General features: G+C 43.7%; 1 protein-coding gene across 1 annotated transcript in view; it reads right to left on the bottom strand.

The window, feature by feature from the left end:
- Positions 1-1,124: 1,124 nt before the first annotated feature.
- RBP3 (retinol binding protein 3) overlaps positions 1,125-19,611 on the bottom strand; it is a 36,033-nt gene continuing 17,546 nt past the window's right edge. Inside the window, exons 3-4 of the mRNA XM_075347397.1 lie at positions 13,968-14,110; positions 1,125-1,441 (exon numbers count right to left, since the gene is read on the bottom strand). Coding sequence (XP_075203512.1) covers positions 1,125-1,441; positions 13,968-14,110 — 460 coding nt within the window. The remainder of the gene's footprint in view (positions 1,442-13,967; positions 14,111-19,611) is intronic.

Here is a 19,611-nt window from a genome sequence, read left to right on the forward strand (position 1 = left end):
ACTGGTGTCATTTGATGGAAAATTGATTAGTAAAAAATATAATAAAATACAAGCATTTATTTGAAACAATATTTTATTTGAAAAATGTTTCTTCAGAAAAAGAATTATGTGAACAATGAAAAACAATTGCATCCTTAAAAACCATTAGTTATGAATATAAATAGAACTACAAGTTAATATAATATACCTTTATAGGTTGGTTGCAGAGCTCCAAATCCCCTACATAGACATAAAGCTGAATGATAAATTTCTTTATGCCCAGGGTTGTCAAGTTGATTTTACATTTTGTTTCCGGGCAATCAACATTTTTTACATAAAGATCAGAAAACCGAATCATTAAGATGCTACGTTATAAACGTGAAATAAAAAAAAATTAGCTGCTTAGTAATTAAAACAATAAAAATCTTTACAACTTTCTCAAGCTTCGATGAAAAAAAACCCCTCAATTTTGTTTTATGGACAGGAGAAAAAATGGTTCTATTTTTCTGACTGTCCAAGAATTTCTGGACAGTTGTCCACCTTGCCCACAGTAGCCACTTGGGGATGGTTAGGACCTAATTGATTACTTTTGATATATTGGCTTCAAAGTGAAACTGGTATTCAGTAGGCGCCCTCTAGTGGCAGCAGCAGAGTTTAATTGTTGAGGGATATATACTTTTTTTTATTAGAAAAACACAGCTCTGACCGATATAAAGATTTATTTAACAATTAATTACCGGTATCTCCTAGTTTTATTAGAAAAATTCAGCAATGATAGATACAAACATATATATAACAATTAATTATCTCCTATTTTTATTAGAAAAACACAACTCTGACGGATATAAAGATATTTTTAACAATTAATTAGCTCCTATTATTGAACATTAAAGAATAAGTGCTAAAAGGTGGGCATTCACTGTACAGTTACCAAACTACAATTGTCAAGTGTTTAAACTATTGGGTTTGATTTCTGCTTATAGTACCTGGGTGTGTAGTCCAAAAGATCCTAGCTTATATATTCTATATATTATATTATTATAAATATATATTATATATATATCATATATTTTTATGGTTCTATTGCCCAGAAAAAATATTCTTCCTAAACCCACAAAGAAAACAGGTATCTGTCATCTACTGTCTTATAACTGAGAGGCAAGGATCTGCTTTGCTTGCTGCAGGGCTGTTTCGGAGGGCACTTCCAAGTCAGGTAAGACCCCCTTTCCTTCCCAAGAATCTTTGGGTTCACCCATGGCTGATCGCAATGTAGGTATGGTGAGGTACAGGTGGGTATCATCCACATGATAAGTCTGTGGAGGGTGGCAGCCTCCACTTGTTTTTTCTCCGATGATATATGCCCTTCCCAGTCTTTTCATTATATACACAAACTCCTCCGCTGCCCCCTCCGTAACAGAGCTGGTCAGAATGATGAGGGGTTTCGTAGAGCAATATGGAGCACCTGCATAAACAACAAATAGAAAATGAAATCTCATTCCAAGACGTGTTCTTTACATAAGGTCATCTGTACAATGCCCTATACATACTTGACATTTTTATTCCACATAATATATTGCTAAGCTACCATATAGTGCCAACATAAATAACTATAAACTGCCAACAAAATACCACCATATAGAGCAAGGATGTATCACAATTTGATTAGTTATTAATTATTTGTTGTTGCGCCCCTCACTCTTTGTCCTGTTTGTCCTTTCTGATTGTGTGTATTGCAGAGACTTGGTCTGATATCAAGAAAACATTAATCATGTTTTGAACTTTTGACTTTCCGGCTCCTTATCTCACCATCCACTACAGCTTTGAGCATGGGACTATCCTCATTTTATAGACAATCATGTTGTCTGAATGACCCAGCCACGTTTCATCTTCAATGCCCTTGCTGATGGAAGGAGGTTTGCACTTAAAATATCATGATACATGGCCCCATTAATTCTTTCATGTACACGGATCAGTCGTCCTGGTCCCTTTGCAGAGAAACCGCCCCAAAGCATGATGTTGCCACCCCCATGCTTCACAGTAGATATGGTGTTCTTCGGATGCAACTTAGCATTCTGTCTCCTCCAAACATGACAAGCTGTGTTTCTACCAAACAGTTCTACTTTGGTTTCCTCAGACAATATGACATTCTCCCAATACTCTTCTGGATAACCCAAATGCTTTCTAGCAAACTTCAGATGGGCCCGGACATGTACTGACTGGCTTATGCAGGGGAACATGTCTGGCACTGCAGGATCTGAGTCCCTGGCAGCATAGTGTATTACTGATGGTAGCCTTTGTTTGTTGGTCCCAGCTCTATGGAGGTCATTCACTAGGTCCCCCCGTGTGGTTCTGGGATTTTTGCTCACCATTCTAGTGATCATTTTGACCCCACGGGGTAAAATCTTGCATGGAAACCCAAATTGAGGGAGATTATAAGTGGTCTTGTATGTCTTCCATTTTCTTATTATTGCTCCCATGGTTGATTTCATCACACCAAGCTGCTTGCCTATTGCAGATTCAGTCTTCTCAGCCTGGTGCAGGGCTACAACTTTGTTTCTGGTGTCATTCGACAGCTCTTTGGTCTTCACCATAGTGAAGTTTGGAGTGTAACTGTTTGAGGTTGTGGACAGGTTTCTTTTATACTGATAACAAGTTCAAACAGGTGCCATTACTACAGGTAATGAGTGGAGGACAGAGGAGCCTCTTAAGAAATTACAGGTCTGTGAGAGACAGAAATCTTGCATGTTTTTAGATGACTAAATACTTATTTTCCACCCTAACTTGCAAAAAAAAAAAAAAATCTTGCCAAATCAGACCCTGTGATTTTCTGGATTCGTTTTCTCATTTTGTCTCTCATAGTTGTGGTTTACCTATGATATCAATTACAGGCAAATCTCATTTTTTTTAAGTGGGAGAACTTGCACAATTGGTGGCTGATTAAATACTTTTTTTTCCCCACTGTGTGTGTGTGTGTGTGTGTGTGTGTATATATATATATATATATATATATATATATATATATATATATATATATATACATATATATATATATTTATATATATATATATATATACATATACACGTACAGTATATTACAAAAGTGAGTCCGCCCCTTGCATTTTTGTATACTTTTTATTATATCTTTTGCTGAGACAAGACTGAAGATATGACTCTTTCATACAATGTAAAGTAGTCAGTGTACAGATTGTATAAAAGTGTAAATTTGGTGCGCCCTCTAAATAACTCAACACACAGCCAATAATGTCAAAACAGCTGACAACAAAAGTGAGTACATCTCTTACTGAAAATAGCCAAATAATGCCCACGTGTCAATATTCGCCTTAACTGTCTTGGGCATGGAGCTCACTAGAGCTTCACAGAAGCCACTGGAATATCCTCTCTCACTCCTGAATGACAGCATCATGGAGCTTGTGGATGTTAGAGTGCTTGCGTTCTTCCACTTTCCATTTGAAGACGCCCACAGATGCTAAATAAAGTTTAGGTCTGGAGACATGCTTGACCAGTCCTGCACCTTTACTCTCAGTTTCTTTAGGAAGGCAGTGGTCGTCTTCGAGTTGTGTTTGGGGTCATTATCATGTTAGAATACAAAGGGAATGGATTATTCCCTGCTTCAGTATGTCACAGAACATATTGAAAAATCCCTTAGCGTATAGCGGGGGATTGACATGATTACACAGGCCCTCTATCTGTGATGTTATGTGGTAAGGCTTGTAATCTGCCTAGTAACGCGGGAGAGTGGTTGGTAACCTATCAGCTCTCTGCGCACCTATTTATGAAATGGTTATTGGTGTGGAGGTCAGCTGTGTGGCTATAAAAGGTCAGTTTGTCAGCTGTGTGGTCAGTCACAGCTGAAGAACAGAGAAGATTTGTCATGGACAGCCTTATGCAGCAGTTGATCCAGCGGGCCGGCGAAGAGGACGGGATCCAATGGATGAGATCCTGCCTGGGCGGCAGGGTCTCTGAAGAATCAGGCAGCGACGAGCCAGGCGACGTCGCGGCAACTTCTACCCGGGCTCCGGTCGGCGCGGTGGAGGAAGATTCGGTGGCGGTTCGGAGGACAAGGAAGAGGAAGGAAGCATACTCACCGCCGGCGGAAAGAAGATCTGGGCGAGCGGCAGCTGGAGCAAGAAGTTCAGGCAGCTGGAGGAAGAGTTCCGCGCCAGCGCAGAGACAAGCTGGGAGTGAGCGGGGAAGCGGCCGAGAAAGAACATCGCGGGCGGCGCCGACATCGCGAGATCTCGCGACGTCAGAGCGGGAGTTCCAGCGGTCGCGTCACCAGGATGCGCCTGCCTTCTCGGATGTCGGGCGCCCGGCTTCCGTTCTCCTGGAGGGTGCGAGGACCGTCGGGATGCTGTCAAGCGAGGACTTCCCCACAGGCAGTAGCATGCCTCCGCTGCTGCAAAAGAGCTCCGATGCAGCGGTGGCGCTACAAGCCTGGTCCTCTGAAGAATCCGGGAGCGAGAGCGGTGAGGCTGGCCGGCTTCCAGAGCCTGCCGCCACAGTCGGCGCGATCAACAATCAGCTTCCAGCGGAAAGGAACAGCAGGAGAGTTGATCGCCGCATCAGGTCTGGTGAGGACATTTATCTCCCTTTGCCTAATTTAATGGTAGATAACAGGGATAGTGTGAGGGATTTAATTTATAATGTATGTGCAGAGTTTATGCAGTCAGGTGCCAGGGTAGCTGCCCCTCAGCTATTGGAATTAGGTGACAATAGCTTAAAAGGTATCCCTCAATCCTGTTTTAAAGAGGCTTTGACTTGTCAGGCTTCTCCTTTGGGGTTCCATTTAAGTGGAGCTGTAAAGGAGAAGATTTGGAGAAGGGAGTATGTGGATGTTTTTTCCTTGCTCCCTTCTGGTAGGGATTTCCAGCGGGTTGCAGGGCCTGAAGCTAAAGGTGATGTTGATGGTGATAGGAGAAGGATTTTCAAATCCTTTCACAATTGGCTTCAGGCCTTTGCAATCTATGCTGCGGTTTTAGGCAAGAAATTCCCGGGTGATTGCAGTAGGCTATTCCAGCACATCGATTCGATTCTGGAGGCCTATCGCAATTTCGGTGGGGTGGCTTGGCTCTCATATGATGAGTCCTTTCGCCAAAAGATGGCGGTACACCAGAGGATGAAATGGGGTGAAAAAGACGTAGGGTTGTGGTTGAACTTGATGTTACCACAGAGGAATTATGTAGCAAAACAGGCGCCTAACCAGCAGCTGAAAAAAGGAGTCTGTTTTGCGTATAACGAATCTGAATGTAAGTGGATGCAGAATTGTAGGTTCAGGCACGAGTGCTCGTCCTGTGGTGGTTTGCATCCGCTTGTAAAATGCTTTAAACGAAAAGTGGTCACTGGGCAGCAGCCTAATGTTCATCGGGAGCTTTTTCTTAAAGGCACGGACGCCAGTGAGTTTGGCAAAATGCTCCCATGGCTAAGGCAATACCCTGACAGGGTGAGAGCCAACATATTAATTAATGGTTTTGATCAGGGGTTTTTTGTTCCACGGTTCAATGGTCAGGGGTGTATTTTAGTTAAAAATTTACGTTCAGTTAGGTTACTAGGTTCTTTTGTTTCTAAACATATTGAAAAAGAATTGGGGTTAGGGAGCCTAGCGGGTCCTTTTTTGTCTCCGCCTTTTGAAAATTTTCGGGTGTCTCCATTGGGGATCGTCCCGAAAAAAGAGGCCGGTACCTTTAGAGTTATTCACCACCTGTCATACCCTAAGGGTGGGTCTCTTAATGACGAAGTGAATACCAGTATGGCATCAGTGAACTATGCATCGTTTGACATGGCAGTTGAGCTGCTTAGGCGATTTGGCCGGGGAGCTCTGCTGTCTAAATCAGACATTAAATCTGCTTTTAGACTGTTGCCGGTTCACCCTTCGGGTTTTAGTTCATTAGGTTTTTATTTTAATGGGGAATTTTATTTTGATAGATGTTTGCCGATGGGGTTTTCGTTGTCATGTTTTTATTTTGAATGCTTTTCCTCTTTCTTACACTGGGTAGTGCAGGACTCTGTGCCGACTGGCAGGGTCCTGCACTATCTTGATGACTTTTTGTTCGTCGGCCACGGGGATTCTAATTTGTGTATGGAATTATTGCAGAATTTTTTAGAGTTTATGGGCCATTTTGGAGTTCCCGTGGCTGCCGAAAAAACTGTTCTTCCTTGTAAAAAGCTGGAATTTTTAGGGATCACACTAGATTCGGCAGCGATGGAATGTAGCCTGCCAAAGGAGAAGTTGCTACATTTACAGGAACTGATTGAGAGTGTAGCAGGAAGAAAGAAGGTGACCCTTCGAGAGTTAGAAGCTCTGTTGGGATCTTTAAATTTTGCCTTGAGAATAATTCCCATGGGGAGGGTTTTTTGTCGTAGGTTATATGACAGTACAAAAGGGTTGAATTCACCGGGTGCGCACATCCGGGTGTCGTTGGAAATGAAGGAGGATTTATTAGTGTGGCGAAGGTTTTTGCAGGAGTATAATGGAATCAGTTGTTTGCAGGATCAGTTTTGCTCGTCGGGGGACTTAGGATTTGGCGTAGTTGTAGACGAGCAGGGTTTTTTAGCTTCGCTGGGAAGTTCATGGTCAGCGGAAGCATGGCCGGATAGGTGGTCTGCGGTGGGTCTGACTACTAAGAGAGTGGTCTTGGAGCTGTTTGCAATTTTTGTGGCTATCTGTATTTGGGGTAAGGTGTTAGCAAACAGAAGGATTTGTTTTCGTTCCGGGAATAAGGGAGTTGTTTTCGGGATTAACGCGCTTTATTCCAAATGTTTTTGGTCAGCAAAAGTTTTAAGGCAGCTGGTTTTGCAATGCTTGAACTTTAACATTTGGTTGAAGGCAGTGTTGGTTCAAGAAATGGAAGAATTTTCATCTTTGTCTTTTTTGCAGCAGCGGTCCACCTGGAAGGAAGGAGCGCGGAGGGGGCAAGTGGAAGTGGCTTGCCCGGAGCACTGTTGGGGTATTTTGGGGATTTAATCCCTTTTTATATTAAGAATTCTTTAGCCTCGAACACATGGGCAGCGTATGCTGCTGCATGGGACAGGTGGAGGCAATTCTGTGTCGCTAGGGGATTTGATTGTTAGGTTTTAAAGTTATCAGTTGTCTGGGAGTATATTCAGTTTGAGTTACTGCAAGGTATTAGTCATTCGGCGTTGCACAAAGCCTTATCTGGCGTTTCATTTTTTCTGAAGTTACGGGGTTTCGATTCTTTGTTTTCAATTTTTCCTATTAGGCAGATGCTGAAAGGGGTGAGAAGAAGGTCTATTCGGGCTGACGTTAGACGCCCGATCTCGGTTGAGTTATTGGTTGAATTATGGTCGGCTCTGGGTTCAGTTTGTATAAATGAGTTTGAGGCGTGTTTGTTTAGAGCGGCGTTTGTGCTTGCATTTTTTGCTGCTCTTCGTATTTCTGAGCTGGTGTCTCCTAATAAAAAGATGGCTGGGGGTTTAAGAGTCGAGGATGTGAAGGTTGGTAAGTCACAGTGTTTTCTTTCCATTACTAGCTCAAAAACAGATCAGTTAGGTAAAGGGCAGTTGGTGAAATTGTCTGCTGTTAAGGGTTCTCAGATATGTCCAGTTGTTAATCTTCGGAGGTGGCTGTTAGTTCGCCCGCCGGTTCTAGGCCCGTTGTTTGTACATGTTTCTGGTGTACCGGCGACAAAATTTCAATTTAATGCAATGTTAAGGCGTTGTCTGACTAGTTTGGGGAAGACTGATTTAAAAATTTCCTCGCATTCGTTTAGAATAGGGGCTGCTACTGTGGCTGCTAATCTGGGTGTGAGTAAGTCAAAAATCATGAGGCTGGGAAGATGGTCGTCAGGTAGGTATAAATTGTATGTTAGGCCTAATCTGTTACCTAACTAAGTATTTTTAATTTTCAGAGCCTTACATCGTGTGGATTGTCGGCCACTCATTTATTTATTGGGCCCAGAAGCGCGCAGCAGTGCTTAGGTATTCTGAGAACCTGTCTTTTTCACTTGATAAGGTTATTATTTTCTGGGTTAGTTGCAGAGGAATGAAATGGGAGAATCTTTTGGCGGAGCTGAAGAGGAGAGCTAAGGTCCACCCGGTTCCTGATTTATTAATAGTTCATTTGGGTGGAAATGATTTGGGCAAGGTTAAGACTCTTGATTTTCTTTTTCAGGTGAAACGGGACATTATTTTTATTAAAAATCTTTTTCCTTCAGTGTCGGTGGTTTTTTCAGAAATCATCCCGAGGTTGGAGTGGAAGGCTGTTAATGTTTGTTTTATGGAGAGAATTAGAAAAAGGGTTAATAGGTTGTTGGCTAAATTTTTTTTCTTCGTTAGGGGATTTTTCCTTTCGGCATGTGGATTTGGAAGGTTTTGAGGTTGGGCTATACAGGACAGATGGTGTACACTTGTCCGATATAGGAGTTGATATTTTTAATTTAGGGCTTCAGAGTGTGGTGGAAAAATGGCTGGATTGTGTGGTGGGGGGTCACTAATGTTCCATTAGTGTCCTTGTGGGTAAAAATCGCCAAGAAAGGTTCTGGGTGGATTTTGGTATTATTTATGGTGGAGTTTTGGTGTTAATTTATTGAAGGTATTTGTAATGTTTTTATTCTATTTATTACGGTAACCCTTAATAAAAACAATACGGCCAGTTTTTTCCAACACACTCCTTGTTGTCCGTGTCAGTTTTATTTTATGGTGAGTGAATGGGTCTTGTGTGATCATGAAAAATCCCTTAGCGTATAGTGGGGGATTGACATGATTACACAGGCCCTCTATCTGTGATGTTATGTGGTAAGGCTTGTAATCTGCCTAGTAACGCAGGAGAGTGGTTGGTAACCTATCAGCTCTCTGCGCGCCTATTTATGAAATGGTTATTGGTGTGGAGGTCAGCTGTGTGGCTATAAAAGGTCAGTTTGTCAGCTATGTGGTCAGTCACAGCTGAAGAACAGAGAAGATTTGTCCCACCCTCCCTCCCTTTATGTTTTGAAGTTATGCTGTATTTTTCTTGTTTTTGTCGTTTGTTTTTATTAGAGGGTAAAAATCGCCCAGAAAGGTTCTGGGTGGATTTTGGTATTATTTATGGTGGAGTTTTGGTGTTAATTTATTGAAGGTATTTGTAATGTTTTTATTCTATTTATTACGGTAACCCTTAATAAAAACAATACGGCCAGTTTTTTCCAACACACTCCTTGTTGTCCGTGTCAGTTTTATTTTATGGTGAGTGAATGGGTCTTGTGTGATCATGCCATTCATGGTTCCCTCAATAAACTGTAGCTCCCCACAGCCAGCAGCACATAGGCTATGTTCACAGAAAAGGCAGCTTATGGCCCAAAAAACACATGACGTTTTGCCGTGTTTTTGACGCATTTTTGTTAATGCATTTTTTAAAGAAGAAACAAAATATGATAGGATAGGATACCAGATAGATAGATAGAAAAAATACATAGAAAGAATAAATAGATAGAACGAACATATAGAATAGATAATAAGAAAGAACAGATAGATTAGATATAAAGAAATAACCATATAGTTGACAGATAGAGGGATAACTAGCATGACCAGCTGTTTTTTATTTATTTTTTTTGTTAAAAAAATTACGTGGGCCCCCCCCCTCTTTTTATATCTAACACAAGAATATCAAAAGCTGTAGGCTGCAACCCTCAGCTGTGTGCTGTACCTTGGCTGGTTATGATAAATAGAGGGGATCCCATGCGCTTTTTTTTTTTTTAATTATTTGATTTATTTAAAAAAAACAACAAAATGACATGGGGTCCACCCCATTTTTCTAAAACCAGGCAAGGTACAGCAGACAACTAGATATTATTAGGGTGGGAAAGGCCATGGTTATTTGGCTCTTTCCAGCCTAACCATATGTAGTTCTAACACATTAGTGGCCATCAGGAATCCATATTGGAAGTCTGTCTTTAAGAAACCCTCTAAGATATTAATCTGTAGCAGTTATGGTCCATATTGGCTTGTTTTTCTGTAATTTTCCCAGACACCATGAGTTATAGTTTTAGTGAGAATCACTCAGTCCCACATAGTTTTCTTATCAATATTTACTGAGAATCTGTGCGTGTTTATAGCATGGTAAAAAATGTGAAACCAGGAGCTTTTTGGCATGTCTCATCCGAAGACGCATTTGTCCAGTGTATGTTGGCATCTGAAGAGTTGGCCACTCAGAAGAGGGATACTATATTGGACAAATGGAACCTATTAGAGTGTTTGTAACATTTTGTTACGTAAGCAATTTGTTTTAAAGTGAGATATAAACTCGAGACTCTTCGGGGGAAGGCGGGACTTAACCTGTGGTCAAGCAGACGTGCTGACGGTGTTTTTCCCGGATTCCTCCTGATGAGATCGTCCTGAAGGCCCCCGATCACAGAGTTATGCTACCATATCCGGTGAAGTATTGATGCTTACTTTATGATTTATGCTTATCAAAGAGATGCTAATTTTAATCAATGTATTAATCTAGGATAAATATACATTCTATATTGTATTAAGTCAAAACTGTTTTGAGTTATGTTTAACTTAATGAGTGAGCTGCAGAATTAAACTTGAGCAAGTAAAACACCATAGCAGCCCACAGCCACCCCAGAAATGGCGTTTTCATAAGATGCGCCAATTCTGGTGCTGGACTCGGCTCTTCCGGTTGCCCTGGTGAGGTGGCAATCGGGGTAATAAGGAGTTAATAACAGCCCACAGCTGTCACTAAGTCCTAGATTTGTAATGGCAGGCGTCTATGAGACAGCCCCCATCACTAATCTGTAAGTGAAAAGAAATAAACACAAACACCGAAATAATGCTTTATTTGGAATAAAAAACAAAAAATGCACCCTCTTTCACCATTTTAGTACCCCCCCAAACACCCCTGCAGGTCCGACGTAGTCCACACGAGGTCCCATGATGCTTCCAGCTCTGCTACATATCTGAAGCTCACTGTGAGTGCCATAGAACAAGACTGCCCACTGTGAGCTCCATGCAGCAACTGAACCGCGCAATAAGCGGTGACGTCACTCAGGTTAACCACAACCACAGCTGGAGTCCTCCACCTGAGTGATATCCCGCTGATTGCGCGGCTCACTTGAGTCGTGGCCTGATTTGAGATCACAGGCGGAGGACTAATTCTCAAATCTTCAGAGAACTCTTTGCCATGAGGTGCCATCTTGAACTTCCAGTGATCAGTATGAGAGAGTATGTGAGTGATAACACCAAATTTAACACAGCTGCTCCCCATTCACACCTGAGACCCTGTAAAGTCCCAATACACCGGGGAGGGACAATGGCTAATTGGGCTCAAGTATGGGGTGTACTCACTTTTGTTGCCAATGGTTTACTTTAGACATTAATGATTGTGTAAATATAAAAATAGCAACAAAAAGATGAATGAATATCCTCCAAAAATTAAGTATTACTTACAGCAAAGATGGGCTGCAGTGTGTACATCGCCCAGGCCAAAAACTAATGCTCTAGTAGGATACAGCTAAGCCCCCACTAGGTGGAGGCATCACAGGTGCAGGAGGAGCAAATCCCACACACACTTCAAAAGAATGGAGGGGGCGATTGCTGGATGATAAAACTGCACACTGATGGCATGCATAGAGCGCTGTTCACATATGCAGATGTGCGGCCCCTGCAGTGGTCGAACCGCTCGGATCCTGGGGTTGCTGCTGTGGCTCGAGGGTCTCCGGACCCGGGGGCTCCCGGCCACATCAAATGAAAAGGAGGGTATTTACAGGGGATAAGAGTTCGTTACACCACCCGTGGTTTGCGGTAAGGGGAGTACCTCCGCTGCCGATGGGAGTACCCGGGGGAGATGGAGTGGGGCAGCCAGATAACATTCCCTCCATGGGTTGGGGAGGCCCCGGGACTCTGGATGGTGAGATGTTGGTGTAGGGAAGCGCAGCGCTGGTTGGAAGCATTGGAGGACCATGTACTCAGGCAGTGTTGGTGATGATGCGACCGCAAAGCAGACTCTGACAACAAGGTAAACCAAGTCTCTGGGTGCCGCTGCCCTCTTGGGGAACTCGTCCGGGTATCTGTCCCCTCTGGTACTGCCGGGTGGTCTGGAGCCTGCCTCTGTGCACAAATTAGAAGTGTTCTGGTGGTCCGTTGGCTTAAAGCTGTCCGGGCCCCGCTCCCTACTTGTTGGTAGTGGAGCTGTGCTCTCAAGGGCTCACGCTTGAGATTTCTGTGGGCTGCGTGGGTTGGAAAGTCCTATCCCCTTCGTGGCACTAGTGCCCCTGATCTCTGAGCTTCTTGGGAACAGTTCATTAAGTCACTATCCTCTACAGGTTAATTGCCGGGTTGCCTGAGCTTTCGAACCCGGACCGGTTATTAGGCTCGAGCTGCTGACCATCCTCCAAGACCGGGTCTAGGCACCCAGCCTCAATACAATGCGACCCGGTCTCTGACTCCTCCGGGCCCAGACCACCGTCTGCTACCTAACCTGTAACATACAGGGAACCAACACTCCCTCAGCTCTTCACTTCTCGAGGGCTAACACTACACTACCTCTACTTCCCTCCCACCAGTCTGCCTGACCCCTGGGTGGGCGGCCCTATTCCAGCTAGGCAGCACACTGGTGTGCCTGACAGGGTGTGGTTTGAGGTGTGGTTGGGATTTGGATGCTGATGGAGGCAGTACCATAGGTTGGGAACCCAGAACCATGGGGGGTTGAGCCCTGCACTAAAGAGTAGAAAGTGCAATACCCTGTGACGGCCTGACTAGTCCAGGGGCGTCACAGAGATACACAGTCACAAGCCCGCAGCCTATTAGGTGACACCCATATTATTAGATCAGGCGGGCTGCCAAGCCGTACTCAATCTGTATACCATACAGGGACAGAACTCTAATATCCAAGGCCTAACAGAAAGGGGCCTGGCTGTATCCTGTACAAAAAAATATGAGGTTTTAGTTGGTATTTATGGCCATAAAACGGAAGCCTACAACCCTTGTCACGGGAACCTCATACATGTGACTGTGTATCTGCATGTGTGAACAGCGCTCTATGCAAGCCATTAGTGTGCAGTTTTACCATCCAGCAATTGCCCCCTCCATTCTTTGGAAGTGTGTGTGTGATTTGCTCCTCCTGCTCCTGTGATGCCTCCATTTAGTGTGGGCTTAGCTGCATCCTGCTAGAGCATTAGTTTTTGACCTGGGCGATGTACACACTGCAGCCTATCTTTGCTGTAAGTAATACTTAATGAATGTGTGTTGAATTATGTAGAGAGAGCACCAAAAATGTGAAGGGTGTACTTAATTTTGTGATATATATATACACACACAGTATATACATACGCACCTGGGGAGGTGGGTGTTATGTAGCAACGCAGGACTGTGTAATTTCAAATGGCAGGATTCATTTCAGTCCCAGTCCAGCCCTGCTTGGGCATGATTTGGCACAGCTATCAGCTACTCTTACATTGCACATCATAGGTTTTTTTTGAGTGATTGGTGTAGACATGGCTGTGCTATTTAAAGGGAACCTGCTGGCACCATGTTCTAGTGCAAAATGAGATGAGTACATTGAGGGATAGGTTTGTGCAAAAAGAATCAGTGTAATCTGTGTTTAATTCATTGTAATGTCTCTGTGTTTATCAGTCGAGTAGGCGGTCCTCATCTGTGATTGACAGTTTTCCTTGTATACATAGTCAGATGGATGGATGGATAGATAGATAGATAGATAGACAGATAGATAGATATTGGATGGATAGATAGATAGTAGAGGGGATGATAGATAGATAGATAGATAGATAGATAGGATAGCTAAAGCATAGGTTTGTTGGAAAAAATATAGTATAACTTATCAATCCACTGTATTTCATGCTACCGCAGACTGGACAGTATTTTCAATGTTACATGTTCTCTTTGAGTGTTTATGTGGCATTTCTACCTAACCACTCTTACATTTAGCATTATTTATACACGATTTTACAATACACCTTATGGGAAGGTGGGTCGCCAGCAGCACAGGGATCCATATTGTTTTCGCCATCCCTTACCTGCAATTTTAGACAAGGTCCAGACATCAGAAATGACATTTGCAGTCCGACTGTAGACTTTATCTAGCAGGACAGGGGTTGTCTCATCAAAGAAATAGGAGCAGAGTGCTGGGATGGAGTTGGTGGGACCTCCAATGTTGAATCTGGAAAAAAAGTTTACTCTGTTTATATACTGGAAACTCCGCATGGCTCATACCATTAGATGGTGACTGAAAAAGACTAGACTAATGTCACCTACATAGCACCATTAATTCCACAGCACCTTACAGACATCATCACTGTTCCCAGTGAAGCTCATAATCTAAATTTTCTATCCGTATGTCTTTGGAGTGTGGGAGGATACTGGAGTAAACCCCCACAGAACATACAGATGTCTCCTTGGTGGTATGCAGAACCCCAATCCTACAAGCAACAGTGCTAATGTAGCGCCCCTAAAGCCATCGGGAGCTACAAGGTACTGCTCCTGTGCCGCCCCGTGGAAGCAGCCGAGCTGCTCGGATCCAGGTTCGCTGTGGCTCGAGGGTCTCCAGACCCGGGGAGTCATGCGGCCACTCAAATGAAAGGGGATATTTACAGGGGAGTTGATATGTAGTTTGTGACGCCACCCGTGGTGTACGGTAATTTGGAGAGTAGCGCCGCTGCCGTTGGGAGTACCCGGGGTGATGAAGTGGGGCAGCAAGGTGTCGTAGCCCTCCACGGGTAGGGGGATGCCCCGGGACTCAGTGAGGAGGTGCCGTGTGGTGCAGGGGTCACTCTCGTACTCACTCAGTTCATAAGCAGACACTGACAACCGGGGAAACCAAGTCTCTGAATACCACTGCCACTGAATATAAGCATGTTAAATAAGTAGTGAACACATCATCAATATTCAAAGTAATTATATTTCTAAAGATACTATTGACAAGAAATTCTTACCAGATGTCAGTAACAACCCATCCAATCCATGCAGGCAAAGAAATCAAACCATAGACGTTCATAATTTAAGTAATGTTTAATAATGAGACATGACACAGTTAAAAGGGATTAAACACGTGAAGATTGAGCAGTGCAAAAAGTCATGGAAATTCATGACACCAGCTAAAATCTATCAGTAATTAGAAAGCGATCTTGCCACTTAGTGAAAACTAATATCAGCTGGTTCAACTGATGGCTTATAGGAAGGTGTCTTCTAACCAAAATATCACGCAAAAAACATCTCATGATGGGTAAAACCAGTGAGCTGACCTTTGCAATCTTAGTGTTGGAAAACATACTGATGGCATTGTTTACAGAATAATTTCTAAACTACTGAAGGTTACAGTGAGCATTGTTGGGGCCATAATCCTGAAGTGGAAAGAACTTAATTTTACAATAAACCATCCATGACCAGGTGGTCCCCACAATATTTCAGACAGAGGCGTGAAAAGAATTATCAGAAGAGGTCTTGAAGAGCAAAAAAACACGTGGAGAGCGCCAGAAAGACCTGATTCATAAAAATTATAAAAGAAAATAAAGCTGCTAGAATAGCCCAGCCAATCACCTATCCAGAATCCAATAAAATATTTATGGAAGGAACTATAGGTCAGAGTTCATAGAAGGAACCCACTGGACTGTAAGGATTTGAAGAGTGTTTCTGTAGAAGAATGGACCAAACTCACACTTGAGCAATGTAGTTTCTCCATACAGGAGGCATCTTGAGGTGCCTGTCATCACCAACAAAGACCTTTTGTACAAAGCGTTAAATATATTTAAATACGTGTATTCAATACTTTTCCCTGTGCCATTTCATCACTAAATTTACGGACATCTATGGTTTGATTTCTTTGCCTGTGTGGATTGGATGAGTTGTTACTGACATCTGGTGAGAAATCCATGTCAATTGACCTTTAGAAACATTTAATTGGTGACGTGTTTAATACTTACTTCACTCACTGTATATATAGATGAGATTTAACCAACCCATCAGGAGGCAAGTAGCATAATTAGCTACTGTTTGGTGTGTTCCCTATTTATTTATTTTATTTAAGCTGCTCTATGCCCCCAGGGATTTAAACACATAAAGTAATGCTTAACTAGCATAGACCACAACGCCTTGACTGACCACTGAATGGCAGTACTTTATAGTTAAATTCAGAAATACTTGGATAGTGACCAAATCTTTGTGATTTGGCCTCTGCATGACACTATGTTTTTTTAAAAATGAAACCATTGAGATGCAATTGAAGACTTTCAGGTTTAATTAATGGGTTGAACAAAAATATCCTGTGAAACGTTCATTTCAGTGGCTCAAAAGTAATTGGACAAATGTACTTTACCAGAAAAAAAATGTTAATTTGTAACACTTAAGGCTACTTTACACACTGCGATATCGGTCCCGATATCGCTAGTGTGGGTAGCCGCCCCCATCTGTTGCGCGACACGGGCAAATCGCTGCCCGTGCCGCACAACATCGCCCAGACTGGTCACACATACATACCTGTCTGGCGACGTCGCTGTGACGGGCGAACCGCCTCCTTTCTAAGGGGGCGGTTCGTGCGGCGTCACAGCGACGTCACTGAACCGCCGCCCAATAGCAGCGGAGGGGCGGAGCTGAGCGGGACATAACATCCCGCCCACCTCCTTCCTTCCGCATAGCGGCCGGGAGGCAGGTAAGGGGAGCTTCCTCGTTCCTGCGGCGTCACACGCAGCGATGTGTGCTGCCGCAGGAACGAGGAACAACCTCGTTACTGCTGCAGTAACGAGATTTGAGAATGGACCCCCGTGTCGCCGATTAGCGATTTTGCACGTTTTTGCAACGATGCAAAATCGCTTATCGGTGTTACACGCAATGGCATCGCTAATGCGGCCGGATGTGCGTCACGAATTCCGTGACCCCAACGAGTTCGCATTAGCGATGTCGCAGCGTGTAAAGCCCGCTTTAGTAGTGAATCCTTTGCAGGCAATGACTGCCTGAAATCTGGAAGTCATGGACGTTACCAAATGTTGGGTTTCCTCCTTTGCTTTGCCAGGTCTTGGCTGCAGCTGACTTCAGTTGTTGCTTGTTTGTGTGTCATTCTGCCTTTAATTTTTTTCTTAAGCATGTGAAATTCATGCCTGAAGGGGTTGAGATCTGGAGATTGACTTGGCCATTGCAGAATATACCAGTTCTTTGCCCTAAAAACTTCTGGGTTACTTTGACACTATGCTGTGGGTCATTGTCCACCTGTACTGTGAAGCGCCATCCAATCAATCTTCGCAGAAGGTATAGCCCTGTGCACTTCAGAATTCATCCGGCTACTTCTGTCTTCAGTCACATCATCATTAACACTAGTATACACATGGAGCATGGGGGGCTGCCAGCAGTATACATGGAGCATAGGGGGCTTCCAGCAGTATACATAGAGCATGGGGGTCTGCCAGCATTATACATGGAGCATGGGGGGGCTGCCAGCATTATACATGGAGCATGGGGGGACTGCTAGCATTATATATGGAGCATGGGGGGGAGTGCTAGCATTATACATGGAGCATGGGGGGCTCCCAGCATTATGCTGTACATAGAGCATGGTGGGCTGCCAGCAGTATACATGGAGCATGGGGGGGCTGCCAGCATTATACATGGAGCATGGGGTGGATGCCAGCATTATACATGGAGCATGGGGGGCTGCCAGCATTATACATGGAGCATGGGGTGGATGTCAGCATTATACATGGAGCATGGTGGGGCTGGCTGCATTATACATAAAGGCATGGGGGAGCTGCCAGCATTATACATGGAGTTGGGGGGCTTGCATTATACATGGAGCATGGGCGGCGGGCTGCATTGTACATGGAACATGGGGGGGCTGGCTGCATTATACATGAAGGCCTGGGGGGCTGGCTGCATTATACATGAAGGCCTGGGGGGCTGGCTGCATTATACATGAAGGCCTGGGGGACTGGCTGCATTATACATGGACCATGGGGGGCTGGCCGCATTATACATGCAGCATGGGGGGCTGGCTGCATTATACATGGGGGGCTGGCTGCATCATACATGGAGGCCTGGGATGAATTATAATATATGGAGGACTATGGGGCGCAGTATAATATATGGAGTACTATGGGGTGAATTATAATACATGGAGAACTATGGGAAATGCATTATAATAAATGGAGGACTATGGGGGTACATTCTAATATATGAAGGGTTATGTGGGACCCTTTATACTATATAGAAAGCTATGTGGGGACCATTATAGTATTTGGGAAAACTATATACAAGGGGGGACAAAGATACAATCAGGGGATGGGAACGTTTTGTGCTGAGGGAAAAGGGCTCTTTCCCTCAGCACCCAGCTTTCCCATGCTCTGCTATACATCTCTCAGCACCCAGCTTTCCCATGCTCTGATATGGGAAAGCTAGGTGCTAAGTGAAAGATGTATAGCAGAGCATGGGGAAGCTGGGTGCCGAGGACAAGATGGATTTCAGAACATAGGGAAGCTGGGTGCTGAGGGAAAGAGCCAAGTGTCAGCGTCATTATCCTATACCCCAAGTGTTGGTGCACGTAGGGGGGGGGGCAGGTCCAAACTTTGCAGCGGGGCTCATCAAACTCTAGTTACGCCACTGTCTGCAATGGTAACTGTAATAGCTTTTAACATGAGTCAGCTCAGTTTCCTGCAAGTTTAGGCTGCAAGTCTCACCAGCTACCTGCATCTCTCAGGGCATAGCTTAAGTCTGTAACATTATGGGAACCTCCTGGCTTTTAGCCATCTCAAGTACACTGTCTTTCAGCTGATCTTTTTAGCTTACACAGTCATCCTTTTCTGTCACTCCCTTTTTGGTCACTTAATCCTTTCATTTCACTCCGTTGTCCTCTGCTTTCACTTGGTCATTCTCTTCTGTAACTTGGTCCTTTCGGTTCACACAGTCGTCCTCTTTGATAACTCAATCCTTTTAGCTCATAAGGTCATCCTCTTTGGTCACTCTGTCCTTTCAGTTTATACCGTCAATCTTCCTCATTCACTGCACACCATCACTCTTGCACATATGGGAGCAGTTATAAGCCAGCTCAGTTTGGTCAGCACGTCCAACTTGGTACAAGTCTGGCCAATGATTCCTATTCTGCTATGGCTTCAGGGGGTTGTAAAGTTTCCAGCTGCAACACAGATGGTCACATGTTGTGACCCTCCTCTTGATTTTCTTCTTCTCGGAATGACTACTTATCTTGGTTCTTGTCCTAATCTATAGGTTCCTATTCTTCAAACTTTATCCAGCAGATGGCGATGTTTGCTTACACAGAGTTCTCCTGTGCATTTTCTGATGTGGGAATCATCTACTTCCTTACATATGTTACAGAGAACGAGGTGTGCTTTGAATCATGAGCTGTTCCAAGACTTCGCCATACTTTTTCTTACCATCATTCTGGGCAGCTTCTTTAGATTTTTTTGGGTGGGCAAAGTCTACTCTGGCCTTTCTGTTTTTAAGGCTGATTAATGGGTTGGATTTTGTGGTGAACCCACTGTATTTGTTCCCATGACATCTTCTCTTTATGATAGACTTAGATACTGAAACACATTATATTTTTCACACTAAAAGATGCACTTTTTAACAACAAAACTCCTGCTGTTTTTATTTATTTATTAATTTATTTATTTTTATTGTGTGTGTGTCTTACAGCTCGGAGGCAGCTGATTACATGACCTG

Source organism: Anomaloglossus baeobatrachus, chromosome 5 (assembly GCF_048569485.1).
Source record: "Anomaloglossus baeobatrachus isolate aAnoBae1 chromosome 5, aAnoBae1.hap1, whole genome shotgun sequence".
NCBI classification, from domain to species: Eukaryota; Metazoa; Chordata; class Amphibia; order Anura; family Aromobatidae; genus Anomaloglossus; species Anomaloglossus baeobatrachus.